This window comes from Aquarana catesbeiana, linkage group LG07, assembly GCF_042186555.1.
Source record: "Aquarana catesbeiana isolate 2022-GZ linkage group LG07, ASM4218655v1, whole genome shotgun sequence".
NCBI classification, from domain to species: Eukaryota; Metazoa; Chordata; class Amphibia; order Anura; family Ranidae; genus Aquarana; species Aquarana catesbeiana.
In genome coordinates, this window is record NC_133330.1 from 8,886,021 (window position 1) to 8,901,763 (window position 15,743).

General features: G+C 47.8%; 1 protein-coding gene across 1 annotated transcript; it reads left to right on the plus strand.

Moving 5' to 3' along the window:
• Nucleotides 1-6,573: 6,573 nt before the first annotated feature.
• On the plus strand, nt 6,574-12,818 carry LOC141102484 (galectin-1-like). Its single transcript, XM_073591421.1, has 4 exons — nt 6,574-6,585; nt 7,442-7,521; nt 9,710-9,881; nt 12,484-12,818. Exons 1-4 carry the CDS (start codon nt 6,574-6,576, stop codon nt 12,625-12,627), a joined length of 408 nt encoding a protein of 135 aa, XP_073447522.1. The 3' UTR covers nt 12,628-12,818.
• The last annotated feature ends 2,925 nt before the right edge of the window (nt 12,819-15,743 follow it).

A 15,743-nucleotide genomic window follows, 5' to 3' on the forward strand; every position in this document is an offset into this window, starting at 1 on the left:
TCTAGTTGGAATGCAGGAACGAGCCCTGCTGCAAAGTATTGCATCAAAAATTGTAATTACACGCCCCTGTTAAACAGGGGCTGAAAAATTGTGCCTTAGGCACTGGTGATGGCGCCCAGAACCAAAAATGTTCTTACAAGCTATCAGCGTGATGATTGAGGAGGAAGAGGATAATTACTCAGGGATAGTCACTCAGCATCAGCATAGGCAGTCTTTGAAGGGATCTGAGATTTCAAAAAAAATTATTCGGTTACATCAGCATCAGGTGCTTGGTAGCTGGTGGTGATCCAAGACTGATTCATTTTTATGAAGGTCAGCCGATCGACCGAGTCGGTGGACAGACGCACCCTGTGATCGGTTACCATGCCTCCAGCAGCACTGAATGTGCGTTCCGAAAGAACGCTGGATGCAGGACAGGCCAGTAGCTCAATTGCATACTGTGCAAGCTCTGGCCAGTGATCCATCCTCAAGACCCAGTAACCCAGAGGATTTTCGGTGGGAAAGGTGTCCAAGTCTGATCTTGCCCCTAGGTATTCCTGCACCATGTAAAACAGACGCTGGCGATGGTTGCTGGAACCGATCATACCTTGGGGCTGCGGACCAAAAAATTGTCTGAACGCATCGGTCAGACGGCCACCTTCTCCACCGCTCCTTCTTTGACTGACCGAAGCCTCAGCAACACGTTGTCCAGAAACAGGAGTTTGTAACCTCCCAGTCTCTGGGAACGCGTTGCACAGACCTTTCTGCAAGGCCTCCTGAAGATGTTTCATCCTCTGCTCCCTCTGCGATGGCAAGATAAGGTCCGCAACCTTACCCTTGTAACGTGGATCAAGGAGGGTTGCCAGCCAGTATTGGTCCTTCTCCTTGATACCACGAATACGATGATCCTTACGCAGGCTTTGCAGGATCAGGGAGGCCATGCAGCGTAGGTTTGCTGAGGCATTCGGTCCGGAGTCCTCTGGGTCACTAAGGACGACAACGTCCGCAGCCACCTCCTCCCAGCCACGTACAAGTCCATGTGTTTCTTGGGACTGATCCCTTAAAGACTGCTGCTGATGCTGAGTGCCAGGCTCCACCTCCATACTGACACAATCTTCCTCCTCCTCCTCCTCCTCCTCCTCCTCCTCCTCTTCCTGTGTGATCGGCGGGCACGCAGGAACACTGTCTGGATAAAGGGGCCTTGAGAGCTAAGGAAGTCCTCTTCTTCCTGCCTCTGTTCTGCCTCAAGTGCCCTGTCCATTATTCCACGCAGCGTGTGCTCCAACAGGTGGACAAGGGGGAGAGTGTCACTGATGCATGCACTGTCACTGCTCACCATCCTCGTGGCCTCCTCGAATGGTGACAGGACAGTGCATGCATCCCTGATCATGGTCCACTGGCGTGGGGAAAAAAAACCAAGCTCCCCTGACCCTGTCCTGGTGCCATAGTCGCACAGGTACTCATTGATGGCCCTCTGCTGCGTGTGCAGCCGCTGCAGCATGGCCAACGTTGAGTTCCACCTGGTGGGCATGTCACAGATTAGGCGGTTCTTGGGCAGATTAAACTCCTTTTGGAGGTCCGTCAGCCGAGCACTGGCATTATATGACCGGCGGAAATGCACACAGACTTTCCTGGCCTGCCTCAGGACATCCTGTAAGCCCGGGTACCTGCCCAAGAACCGCTGTACCACCAAGTTAAGGACGTGAGCCAAACAGGGCACATGGGTCATTTGTCCCTGTCGGAGGGCAGAGAGGAGGTTGGTGCCATTGTCGCAAACCACCATTCCTGCCTTAAGTTGGCGTAGCGTCAACCACCTCTGAACCTGCCCCTGCAGAGCTGACAGAACCTCTGCCCCAGTGTGGCTCCTGTCCCCCAAGCACACCAGCTCAAGCACCGCATGGCATCTTTTGGCCTGCGTACTTGCGTAGCCCCTTGAACGACTACGGAGCACCGCTGGTTCCGAGGAAGAGGCCATGGAGGAAGAAGAAGAGGAGGGGGTGGAGGAGAGAGGTGTGTCACAATCAGCATTTTGGAGGCGTGGTGGCGGAACAACCTCCAACACTACTGCACCTTGTCCTGCATCCTTCCCAGCTGCCAGCAGAGTCACCCAATGCGCCGTGAAACTTAGGTAACGTCCCTGTCCATGCCTGCTGGACCATGAGTCAGCGGTAATATGCACCTTACCGCTGACCGCCCTGTCCAGCGAGGCATGGACATTGCCTTCCACATGCCGGTAGAGAGCCGAAATCGCCTTCCGTGAGAAAAAGTGGCGTTTGGGTACCTGCCACTGAGGAACCGCACATTCCACAAACTCACGGAAGGGGGCAGAGTCTACCAACTGAAAAGGCAGCAGTTGAAGTGCTAGCAATTTTGCCAAGCTAGCATTCAACCGCTGGGCATGTGGATGGCTGGGAGCAAACTTCTTTCGGCGGTGCAGCAGCTGGGGCAGGGAAATTTGCCTGGTACAATCTGACGTCGGTGTACCAAAAGCAGATTGCCCACAAGTACTTGGCTGTGACACACCTAATTCTACACCTTCATTCCTCTCACTGCAGGTCTCAGAGAGGACTGGAGGTCTAGTGGGGTTGGAAATCTCAGCTGATGAGGAGCAAGGAGAGATCCTCTTTGTTCTTTGGTGTGGGTCTTTTAGATACGCTTGCCAACGAACTGCATGGCAGGTCAACATATGTCTGGTCAAGCATGTGGTACCCAAGCGGGAGATGTTTTGGCCACGTGAGATACGCTTGAGACATATGTTGCAAATAGCAGCGGTGCGATCTGATGCACTCGTCTCAAAAAAGGCCCACACCAAAGAACTTTTTGAATAACACGCAGAGACTGCAGCGCCCTGCACATGTGGAGCTTTGGGGTGTGATGCAGTCAATGTGCTGCCCTTAGTCTGGCCCCTGGAGGGCATCCTGCCTCGTTGGTGATGTGCCGCCTCCTCCTCCTCCTCCTCCTCCTCTCTCCTATCAGGCACCCACGTTGAGTCAGTGACCTCATCATCCCCTCCCTCCTCATCACTGGAGCAAACCTGGCAGTATGCTGCAGCAGGGGGAGCATGACTGCCAGATTGCTGTCCTTCTTGGGCACCCCCTCTGTCCGTGCTCATGTTACTGCCTTCATCGAGCTCAGTATCATCATCAGAGCCTTCCAAACGCTGAGCATCCTCCTGGAGCATGTACCCAACACTGTGGTCAAACAGTTCGAGGGAATCCTCAGGAGGACATGGTGGAGCTAGGGAAGGAGTCACTGATGACATTGAGCTGAGGGAAGAGGCCGCTGCTTTGCCAGACAAAGCACCCTGGGCATGGGTGAGAGAGGATGAGGAGGATGAGGACGGTTTGGTCATCCACTCGACCAAGTCTTCCGCATGTTGCGGCTCAACACGGCCAGCTGCCGAAAAAAAGGCCAAGCGTGTCCCATGGCCACGTGCTGATGAGGATGCACCGTCTCCACGACCAGCACTAGACACAGAGCCTGCTTGCCCTCTCTTATTGGCTTGTGACTGTCTGCCTCTCCTTCTTGGCCTTCCAGACATACTAATGGCCTGTAGCTGCACTAAGCTGGGATAGAACACCAGTAATTTTCTTCAGGTAGCTTTATATACTGTAAGTAGACAAGCCTGCCTGTCAGTAGGAAGATAACAGGAACGGATCTAGCTGAACACTGTGAGCAGGACGCACTGCACTAAATGTAAATAGTCTAGAATTTAACAGGAACGGATCTAGCTGAACACTGTGAGCAGGACGCACTGCACTAAATGTAAATAGTCTAGAAGATAACAGGAACGGATCTAGCTGAACACTGTGAGCAGGACGCACTGCACTAAATGTAAATAGTCTAGAAGATAACAGGAACGGATCTAGCTGAACACTGTGAGCAGGACGCACTGCACTAAATGTAAATAGTCTAGAATTTAACAGGAACGGATCTAGCTGAACACTGTGAGCAGGACGCACTGCACTAAATGTAAATAATCTAGAAGATAACAGGAACGGATCTAGCTGAACACTGTGAGCAGGACGCACTGCACTAAATGTAAATAGTCTAGAAGATAACAGGAACGGATCTAGCTGAACACTGTGAGCAGGACGCACTGCACTAAATGTAAATAGTCTAGAAGATAACAGGAACGGATCTAGCTAAACTGAATACAGTGTATATATATATATATATATGCAACACCTGGGATGCATATATATACACAATACACTGTAAGTGCAGCTAACTGACTGACTGTTCTGCCTAATCTATCTAACTCAAATCAAATGACACTGTCTCTCTGTCTATCTCTTTCAACGCCGGAACACACACTACACAGGGCTGCCGTGCAGGCGGCCTTATATAGTGTGGGGCGTGTACTAAATCCCCTGAGCCATAATTGGCCAAAGCCTCCTTGGCTTTGGCCAATTACGGCTCTCTGTTCAGGCGGCGCTGTGATTGGTCAAGCATGAGGGTCATAGTGCATGCTTGGCCAATCATCAGCAAGCAATGCACTGCGATGCCGCAGTGAATTATGGGCCGTGACGCGCCACACGAATTTGGCGCGAACGGCCCATATCGTTCGCAATTCGGCGAACGACCGAACAGCCGATGTTCGAGTCGAACATGGGTTCGACTCGAACACGAAGCTCATCCCTACTGATGAGGAGAAAACACGATCCTCCTCCGATCCCTGGAGATTTCCCTCCGAGTCGCCCCGACCCGACTGAGGATAAAGACAGGTGAGGTCCTTCCCTTTCTCAGGAAAAATCTGCCCGTCTATTGCCAGCTTTACTCTCTTCCCACCCGTTATTTACCTCGAGATCTACAAGCCACCCAAAGCCAGGTGCACAGATGTCATACAACCTCCACAGCCAGGTGAGCAAACATCACAAGCCACCCATAGCCAGATACACAGACATTACACATTACTCATACCCAGGTGAACAGATGTCCCATGAGGCTGATGGCCAGGTGCACAGACATTGCACACTGTTCATACCCAGGTACATAGGTGTCCCAAGCTGCTCACAGCCATATGCACAGATATTTCATTCTACCCAACACAGGTACATAAATAGAACATACTGTCTACAGCCAGATGTACATGTTCCAAGACATCCAGAGAAAATTGAGCCAGTCACATCAGTCTCTGTACCAATGGAGCTTACACTCTAATGTCCCCTCCCCCCACAGTCACATCAGTCTCTGTACAGAGGAGCTTACACTCTAATGTCCCCTCCCCCCACAGTCACATCAGTCTCTGTACAGAGGAGCTTACACTCTAATGTCCCCTCCCCCCACAGTCACATCAGTCTCTGTACAGAGGAGCTTACACTCTAATGTCCCCTCCCCCCACAGTCACATCAGTCTCTGTACAGAGGAGCTTACACTCTAATGTCCCCTCCCCCCACAGTCACATCAGTCTCTGTACAGAGGAGCTTACACTCTAATGTCCCCTTCCCCCACAGTCACATCAGTCTCTGTACCAGAGGAGCTTACACTCTAATGTCCCCTCCCCCACAGTCACATCAGTCTCTGTACCAGAGGAGCTTACACTCTAATGTCCCCTCCCCCCACAGTCACATCAGTCTCTGTACCAGAGGAGCTTACACTCCAACGTCCCCTCCCCCCACAGTCACATCAGTCTCTGTACAGAGGAGCTTATACTGTCAATTATCCTCGATTTTATGTTTCTCTTGTGTCTCATATGATGTCATGAATCTCATGTGATGTCATGTGTATCAGATAATGTCAATTGTTACTTTGGGGGAGAGTAAAGCTACTTGCACATTGCTTCCTTTCAAAAACTCAGGAAAAACACACGTGTGTTTGCTGCATTTTTATATTGTTTTGGCCGCATTTCTGATGCATTTTGCACCTGTGAAAAAAAAAGACATGCGACTCAAAAGCTGCACCAAAAACACAACCGCAGGTGCATTTTTATGAGTTTTTCCAAGTTTTTGGTGTGTTTTGCATTCATTTCACAGAGGAAGTGCGTTTTTAGTGTGTTTTTTTTTTTGCCGCACCAGAAATGCAGTAAGCAGAATTTTACAAAACAAATCAGTTTGAAGAGTTCCAAAAGATTTCATAGTCATTCGTTTTTCTTCCGCTTCAATAATACTGGAGAGTAGAGAATCTGGTGCAGCTCTGCATAGAAACCAATCAGCTTCCAGGATTTTTTTGGCAAAGCTTAATTGAAGAAGCTGATTGGCTCCCATGCACAGCTGCACCAGATTTTGCACTCTCCAGTTTTAGTAAATCTCCCCCTTTGTGTTGTAGAAATGACTTTGAGGATAGTCATCTTTTGCCCCCTTGCTGTTTGTGGTGAGTGGTGACATCCCAGCAGAGTGACGATGGACGCCCCATGCTCAGTCACACCGGATCCACATTTCATTCATTCTCTGTAATGAGCGCTTCTGGAACAATTCTCAGTCCAGGGAGCACTGGGCGGGGTTATACTTCTGGGCAGGGTGATCTCTCTGGGTGGGGTGATCCTTTGGTGCTGGGTGACCCCTCCCTCCTGACTGGCTCCGCCCTCAGCAGACCTCCTATATATGAAGAGGTAGAAGTGCAGCTGATCACAAGTTTGTCTGATAAGGAAGCAGAATGGCAGATAAAGTGAGTATGAGCACCGATGGAAGCTGCAAATGGGTTGTGTGGGCAGTGGTTGGTATAGTGATGTGGGAAGTGGTGTGTATGATGTGGTTGGTATGGGGCAGATAGATGTGGGTAGTGGTGCTGGTGAGGGTAGAGGGTTGTTGGGTGTAGGTCAAGGTTTTGGTTCTTGTCCTTCCAGTTATTTATATTTAGGGTGTGATGAATGTATTTTGATATCCTGGAACAGAGCTGGGTCTGCCTTCCTGGGTATTCTTAGTATACGGTATATACTGGGATGGCTCAGACACTCCCCTCCTCCATGGTTGCTCTTAGTGTCTCATTTTTATTTCCATGTCTCCCTGTGTATGTGCAATTATATTAACTATTTGCTGTGCAGTTTTATAAATCTAATGGTCCTATTCTGAGATGTGACATGTCCAGTCCTTCTGGGTTACTCCATTGTGGCAGATCATTACCTCTCTCCATACAGGATGGAAGCTGGGAGTTAGAGCAGGTCTTGTGCCCGTCAGTAATTGGCACCGTCTGGCTTTCTGTAGGACTATAGCTTATATAAAAGGTCTGGGCAGCCGGCATACATGACGTGAACATTATAAGAGAAAACGTATATATTGTCAAGTCATTGATCTGTCATTAGAAGACATTTGTGATCTGTTGGGGATGTCTAAGCTCCCTCCCCTCCCCCACACAAAGGATCCGACAAAGTGCTGCGACCCACAAAAATCCCAAATTTATCCTGAGTAACAGTAACTGGGAGACATCTCTTCTGTCTATATACAGGGTGTAATAGTCATCTCCCCTCCCCCCCCCCCCCCTCTCTATTATACAAGGTGTAATAATTCTCTTTTCTCCCATACAGGTGGCTGTCTTCTATAACTTCAGCCTCAAACCCGGTCACTGTGTGGAGGTGGAGGGCTTCATTCCGAAGGACTGCAAAAGGTAGGTGAAGATGCTAACCTTGGCTACTTCTTATATAATGTCTGCTCTCTGTATAATACAATTTACCAAAAGTACAACTTACAAAAGTAGAAGTGTGCTCTGTGTACAATACATCCTACTGACCCCTCACTGGGAATTTGGGGTGTGTGGTCCCTTAAATAATACCTGACATCAGATAGTTTTGCTCAGAGCAAGTTTAGCTCAAACATTTGTGCTTCTACATTGTGACAAAATGTCATCCTGGATAAAACTTGTTTGATGACTTATCAGCCATCATCTGAAATGTGACAACTGACATACATTCTGTCTTCCTTTAACCCTGGACCCCATTAACTTGTATAGCTGCAGGCACTGTGGAGAAATTCATGCTCAAAATTCACTAACTCATACTTGGAGGTCCAAACACCCCTGAAATGGCAACAGGGAGTTAAATAGCACAAAGTGGTGGTGACTCCTCAGTTCAGCTCCTTCATCTCCCAGCAGTGACTGAGCAGCTCAGATCACCTTCCCAGCTTAACTTCCTTCAGGTCCCCCCTCCTAGTAGTGTCTCCTTAGCCCAGTTACACCTTCTCCTTCCTACAGCAGAGACTTTGGAAGTCTTGGCTCACTTTGCTCTTTTTCCAAGCAGCAGCCCATCTCTCCAAGCTCCCTTTCTCAGAAGTTGCTCGGGTCACTCTGCTCCCTTTCACAGTTGCTCGGGTCACTCTGCTCCCTCATCAGTGACTCAGCAGCTCAGATCAGCTTCTCCCTCTCACTAGTAGGATGGGAGAGCTGAGACCAGATTTGAATGACTTCACTGTTTCTTATGAACTTTTAGGAAGAATTGTTCCACAGTGGCTGCAACTACAAATTGGAGCGGAGACTGCGAGCCAGGCCTTCTCATCCAACATCAGTGCCCAACCTCACAAATGCTTTTCTGGAAGAATGCTCAAACATTCCCATAGACACACTCCTAAACCTTGTGGACAGCCTTACCAGAAGAGTTGAAGTTGTTATAGCTTCAAAGGGTGGGCCAACTCAATATTGAACCCTACGGACTAAGACTGGGATGTCTTACACTCGTAAATAAACACAGGGAGCCGCCAACATAAAAAAGTATACTCACATAACTCGAGAAAATATTAAATATATATATGTGGCGCTACCCCACCTAAAATGCAATAGCTGGTGATCCAAAGTCAATAGTACATAGATGTAATAGAATGCAAAAAGAATAATGAATATTATGTGCAATGATCAAGTATGCAACAATGGCGTTGATACCGTGCAAACGAGCAGTAAAGTGAATTCACTAATGAAAGTGCAATGTGCATACAAATAAGAACAATAATATGTGAACTAATAATACTAAATTACCGTAAAATGTATCCAAATATAAATGGGCAATTCAAAAAAACAAAACCCCATACGGTGCGACTCCTGATAACAGCACAAATTCTAATTACAGTGATATAAAAGTGCAATTAAATATACATAAGGATGTGTGAAAAATGTGTAGACTTATATCACATAAACTATAAGATACATGTCCAAACAGACACACAGTGCAGTTCAAAAATGCGACTCCTGATATCAGCACGGTAAAAATCTTCTATGGGTGATGCAAAAGTGCAAGTGCAGTGGGCAAATCACTGTAACAGCCAGTGTCTAATAATGAGTATGTCGATCCAGTCTTGTTCCGGAGTGCGGCAATCGTTTCCCCCAGCCTCTCACCTGTAGTTGCGGCCCCCAATGGGCCGAATTGAGCATATACCAACAAGTGGTGGAACTGTATAGCGGGGACGAGCTTCCGGTAGTTGTCACAGCCTCCGGGAACGCAGGTACACTGGCCACAGTAAAACACTCTCCCACACTCAATAGATGTCCTCGGATGTCCTCAGATGGGTGATGGAAAGAGAAAAGATGGCTCCATAGTGTAGTATATTTAAAGTTTTATTTAAAAAAAAATGTATAGTAGCAACTTGCATAAAAAAATATTGCGTTCCACAGTAAAAACAAAGGCTTCCGGGTTCGGCCGTATCCGGAAGCAGCGGCACCTGGCTCCTCCTCCTTGTTTATAAATGTACTAACCATTATAGTTTTTAAATCTCCAAAAATATTAGATCGTATTTTACCACTATTGACTGATTCAAGTACGATATCCAACAAGGTCAGCTGAGCAGAATGATTTCTGTTTCTGTCTTTCTAGGTTTTCCATAAACTTGGGAACAGATGAAAAGAATTTAGTGATACACTTTGACCCTCGATTTGACTACGGATCAGCAAAGCGCGTCATATCCGTGAACTCGGTGAAGGACGGCGTCTTAGGAAAGGAGCAGAGGGAATCGATCTTCCCATTCCAGGACGGGTCAGACACCAAGGTATGTCTATGCTGGGAGGGGCATGACTGATGTTGATGGGGCAAAGTGGCATCACTGTTCATATTGGACCCCTATTATATTCCTAAATGATGCAGTAGGCAGCGATGTCTTAGGTCAAGGGCATGTAGGCTGTTATGATGGTTGTCCCTTCAGCCCGTTTCATGAATGATCCATAGGAAGATCCAATGGATACCATCATGCTGCCATTGTGTGCTATGATAAAATTAGCTTGCAAATTTTTTTTGTGTAACATTTCTATTGTATGTATGTGTTATTGAAAATGTTATGTTTGTGAGATGATTATTATAGGAAGAGGAAGGAACGGGGATCAGGAAATCCCTGACATGGAATGTCACTATAGTCCCCTGTAAAGGCTCAATCTGGGGGATAGTGGGGGGGGGGGGGGGGGCTGGGAACTGAAGCTCATCAGTCTCATGCTACAACTGTTATGAAGGGACCAATGTGTGTGTGTGCTGGGGACGGGTGAATGCTCTGTTCATCTAAATTCATCTCTGGGGAAATAATTGATTAAACTATAAAAGGGACAAGGCTTAATTCTATTTGGGGTAGGATAAAAAGTAACTGACCCAGAATAATCGTGTTCTCATTAACCCCAGGTCAGTCATGATAGATGGGACCCTTGCCAAGGACACATATGAACTGGTAGCCAAGGGTGGGACATTGGTAGATGGACCCCTTATCAGGACAGATGTTTGTTGGGGCCCCCAGAAGGGGGAGATTATTGATCAGTACTGAAAGATGCAAGAATTACATACTTTGCAGACATGGTTAGTTCATGGTGATTTGCAGATGAAAAACCATATTGAAAATGACAACCAAAAGACATAACATTCCCATTGTTATACACACATCAAATGTTAAGCCCAGCCCCCTAGGATTCACTGTCAAATGTCAGAGCATCAGTGCACAGACGAGTCACAGGACTTCTGCATGGTTCTCACCTATTGGCATTAATGTAGACACTAAATAGTTGGCATGGCATACAGCAGCCTTTCAGACCCCGCCCCCCCCCGAGGAACCTTTACATTTTTTTTTAGGTTGGGGGGGTGGGGGAATGGCCCTTGCATTGGGGACCGGTGTTAATGTCCCACTTACAGTCGTAGTCAACATGCCACTCTTACAGGCAGCAAAAAAGCATTGGTGTCATGAAGCTGGCCCTGACAAATGTTGGGCCCTGAAGTAAACGGACACCATCAAATGGGAGGTTAATCAGCCACAGCTCAAGGAACCCCTAGAAACCTCTGAAGGAACCCTGGGTGAGACTGGCTGGCATACCAGGACTCAAAACTGGTCATCTGCTATTGATCTCCAGAGGGTTCCAGTCTTTGTTCTAGGTGACGGATGATCAGTTCTCAGAGACCCTGTCACTAATACATTGCAGCCAGAGTCGTAGCTTGAAGCTTGTGGGCCCTGATGCAAAAGTTGACCTGGGCCCCCCCACTACTTCCAACGTGCGTGCAGATACATCCACCGCACGCCAAGATACTCAAAGTGGCTTAAGAATTTTGAGTTCCCAGAGTTTCTCTTTACATCAGAGGACAGGGATCCCTGGCAGGTCACTTGGCAGAGCTCCTTTCCCATCCCAGCACTATATACAGCTCCCCCACACTACACAGGGCTGTGTTGTAAAGGAATGTGATTTCAGCCCTGTGGAGGAGGAACAGTATAGAGTGCTGTAATGGGAAAGGAGCAAAGCAGCTGGGCATAGCATGCAGGGTGGAGGGGGTGGTCAGGGGGATTTGGGGGGGGCAACTTAGATATGGGAGGGCAAAGCCATGTGACACAGAATCTGGAGCCTGCATCCCTTCAGGGGCCCCCCCGAGGAGGTGTTGAGGGATCTGTTTTAGCAATTTCTGAAGGTTTCTCTGTCAGTGTTGGCAGGTGTTGGGGGAAGGTCACCTCCCAGAGGTGTGTGTCTTTTCCCCAGTTGTCAGGGAAGTGGGGTAAGAAGACATCCCCGGGGGGTACAGAGAATCCCAGCTGGTGACTAGGAGACACTGAGCAGTGCCATACCTCACCAGTAACATCGGTCCCATCGTGGCTACAGGATGGCACCATCCTCCTCTTGCCTCGCTGAGCTCGGTTCTATGTTGCCAGCACAGACACTTCCCCATCATGGGCTGTTCTCACCTCGTGCTCCTCTCTATTCAGGAAATGGCTCACAGCTTCTCCCCAGCCAATGGGGAGGGGGTGTGGACTGTGGAAGGCAAAGTAGAAGCCCAGTACTGGAGCGTGGCTCTGGGGCCCTAGGGCAGATCGGAGATGGATTTTGTGGAGGATATGATATGACAGCCAGGATGCAGGGGCCCCCTGGAGCTAGGGGCGGGGTTGCGATTGTGACCCCCCTACAACCCCTTATGCTACGCCCATGATTGCAGCACAGAAGCACCTCCCTTTTTTCCTTTCCATTAACAGTTTTCTGCCACACATAAAGAATACATAAGATGAGCTACGTGCAAATATTATCTTGTGGAAAGATTTGATGAAATGACCGGTTTGGTGGTAGTCTGTTTCTATGGCAAACACTCATTGACTTTTTATTGTCCAGCAAGCTGACACTGTGCCATCTCTTTTCTTACAGGTTTGCTTCCAATTTGAGGAAGACAAGATCATCGTACAATTACCTGCTGGCAACCATTTCTCATTTCCAGTCCGCTTTCCCATAGAGGAGATCTCCTACTTGAATATGAGAACCCTCCAGCCAAAGTCCATCACACTAAAATGAAGAATCCCACAATAGAGGAGCTGCCTGTCCCACATGTCCATATCCAGGTTCTGTGAAATGACCATAGTGGAGGAAGGGGGAGGTTCTTTAATCATGTTTTGTAACCCCCTCCCCCCAATCTGCATCCTTTGCTGCTCATGTAGACATACATTGTGCTTTGCTCAGTACTAGAAATGAATTGCATCCACATTTCAAATAAAATCCATTGAGCTCTATTGTGTCTGATCAATCATTTTTTTTATTTATCACTAAACTGACTTTGGATCAATTGGTGTAGTTGATGGCAAATCACTGCCTGCTGCATAGCGCCCCCTGCTGGAGGTTTGTTGCATTACTTTAAAAAGTTAGTCACCAGCAGAGGGTGCTAATGCTACATTTTCTGCCTGCATAGTCTGATTTCTTGGATTTCTAGTAAAACAATAGAAATCCTTTTATGTTATATTTTTGTGGCTCCAGACAAAGCTGTATCCAGATAGTTATCCCAAGCTTTAACCATAAACTTTCAACAAGAACAATTGCAGGCTGAAAATTGCAATTTCACAAGGTTTAACTGTCTGTAAATGACAGAAAGGGAAGCTGCCATGGATCTGCCCAGTACAAGCCGTGGTTGGGTATGGGCAGTGAATGTAGTAGTACCCCAGTATGGGCAGTGCTGGGGGTAGTGGTTACTGGAGCAGCTTTAATCTCAGTGTAAGGGTAAAAGATTAGAGAGCAATAGATTAGGGGTATTAGTAAAAACGGGGCTTTTTTTTTTTTTTTTTTCATTGAAAAGGTGCAGGAACTCACCCCTCTCTGTCCAACTGTCCCGGATTTCGAGGGACTGTCCCTGATTTGGAGCAATGCCCCTCTGCCCCTCTTTCCTCCTCATTTGTCCCTCATTTTGGTCTGATCTATATAGTTGTATATAAAATGCACTTTGTATCTTTCATATAGTGTTTCCCAATGCTAAACCTTTCATCCAATTTCTAAATTGCTGCATTTGTACATTTTAAAAGCCAATATAAAGGACTAGTAGTGATAAAAGTCCTTGTGAATTTAATTAACCTCCTTCTTTTTTTTTTTTTTTTTTTTTTTTTTTTTTGTTGTTGTTGATTCTCCTTTAAAGGGGGTGTGTCAGGGGGCGTGTCCTATGCCTACATGTTTGTTAGTAGGTGTCCCTCATTCCCATCTCAAAATGTTGGGAGGTGTGGCTACACCTTTCTTAGAGAGAATTACAGCGGCGCCAAAAAATTGTAATGAGTTAAGGCTTAGAACTGTGTATCACATAAGGCACAATCCCCCCCCCAGCTCTCCTCATCATGAATCCAAATCCCCCCCCCCCCCCCCCCCCCAGCTCCCCTCTGTTTACAAATCCCCCCCAAGCTCCTCTTTGTGTACAATGCTCCCCCCTCTGCTAAACACACAGAAAACTTTCCCTCTCTGCACATATTCCCCTTCCCCCACACACACCTGTATATATGTCAGACCCCCACACACACTTGTGTATATATATACCAGTCCCACCCCCCCCACCTGTATATATGCCAGTCCCCCCCACACATCTGTATGTATGTCAGCCCCACCTGTATATATGCCAGTCCCCCTCCACACACGTGTGTGTGTGTGTGTATATATATCAGCCCCTCACATACATAAACCTGTAAACACACAAGGCTCACAACCCCTCTTGTAAAGAAGGTTTTCCTACCTAGTCCCAGCCCGTTTTCACAAAGCTGTCATGTTACTGAGAAGCACAGTACAGATCACACGAGGGGTGAACATGCACATAGTAGCCAGAGGTGGCAGTAAAAAGCTTGATGTTTGAGCTCAATAACACAGAGAGCACATGCTGTGAGTTTCTGTAATGCACGGCTCCCCTTCACCTGTTCTGGCTTGGGGCCCCTTACAGTTGTGACAGCTGTACCCCCTGATGGCGGCCCTGACAGTGCTACTACCACACCTACTGTCAGGGATGGACTGGCCATCGGGACTACCTGGATATTCCCGGTGGGCCGATGGCTCAGTGGGCCAGTTTCAGAGACAGGGGAGGAGAGAGAGATGCACAGCGCCAAATGTAGCATTAAAACAACTTTTATTCCAGTTACTGACAAAGTTAGTAGGGTGAAAGGTATTGAGAAACTGTGCAAGAGTCCAGGCTTGTCATCAATTTGAATTAGGAGCCGCCACCGGGAACCGATCAGGCCAGTAGATGCAGAGCATCGGTGTGTACTACTACTTCCTGGTAGCGATGGAATGATGGCCTGAAGGATGTGTCACCTCGCACATCTTGCATAATTTCCGGATGATGACATCACGTCCGCCCCATCATGCGTTCCACCGCTACCAGGAAGTAGTAGTACACACTGATGCTCTGCATCTACTGGCCTGATTGGTTCCCGGAAGCGGCTCCTAATTCAGATCGATGACAAGCCTGGACTCTTGAACAGTTTCTCCATGCCTTTCACCCTACTAACTTTGTCAGTAACTGGAATAAAAGTTGTTTTAATGCTACATTTGGCGCTGTGTATCTCTCTCTCTCTCTCTCTCTCCTCCCCTGTCACGTGTGTTGGGGGCGTACAGAGCTGCGTTGTTATATTGTTATATTACAATGTAATAATAGAAATAATGCGCTTCAGTCATCCTGACACCATATCAACCCTGGTGCCGAGAAGATTGAAGCGCCAACACCAGGTGTTTGGAGTAAAGTGGGCCGGTCTGGATGAAGTCCAGGGCCAAATTTTTGTCCCAGTCCAGCCTAGGGTGACCACATTTCTAAACTGCCACTCAGGAACACCCCCCCCCAAAAAAAAGATGATTTTTGACATTTTTTTTGCTGGTTTTTGGGGCAGGGGCGTATGAAAAAAGATTGTGGTGAACAGTGGACATGTCTTAAATTGCGCTAAATATTGGCTTAAAGTGGGTGTAGCGAACAGAGGGTGTAGCCCATCCTACCTATAGCAACCCACACTATCAACACCACACCAAAGTGGCCCATTCTATCTCAACACTCCAAATCAATCCATCATATCTAAGGCACCCCAAAATGGACCACCCTAACCACAGCACCCCAAAGAACCCCACACCAGCGGGATGCACAGGGGGAGGCAGTGGGGTGGAGGGGGGGCTGCAGAGTGGTC

Excerpts from the sequence above, each read along its gene's own strand:
- LOC141102484 (XM_073591421.1), top strand. Across the intron at positions 7,522-9,709 it reads ATTCCGAAGGACTGCAAAAG|GTTTTCCATAAACTTGGGAA; the intron begins GTAGGTGAAGAT and ends CTGTCTTTCTAG. Across the intron at positions 9,882-12,483 it reads AGGACGGGTCAGACACCAAG|GTTTGCTTCCAATTTGAGGA; the intron begins GTATGTCTATGC and ends CTTTTCTTACAG.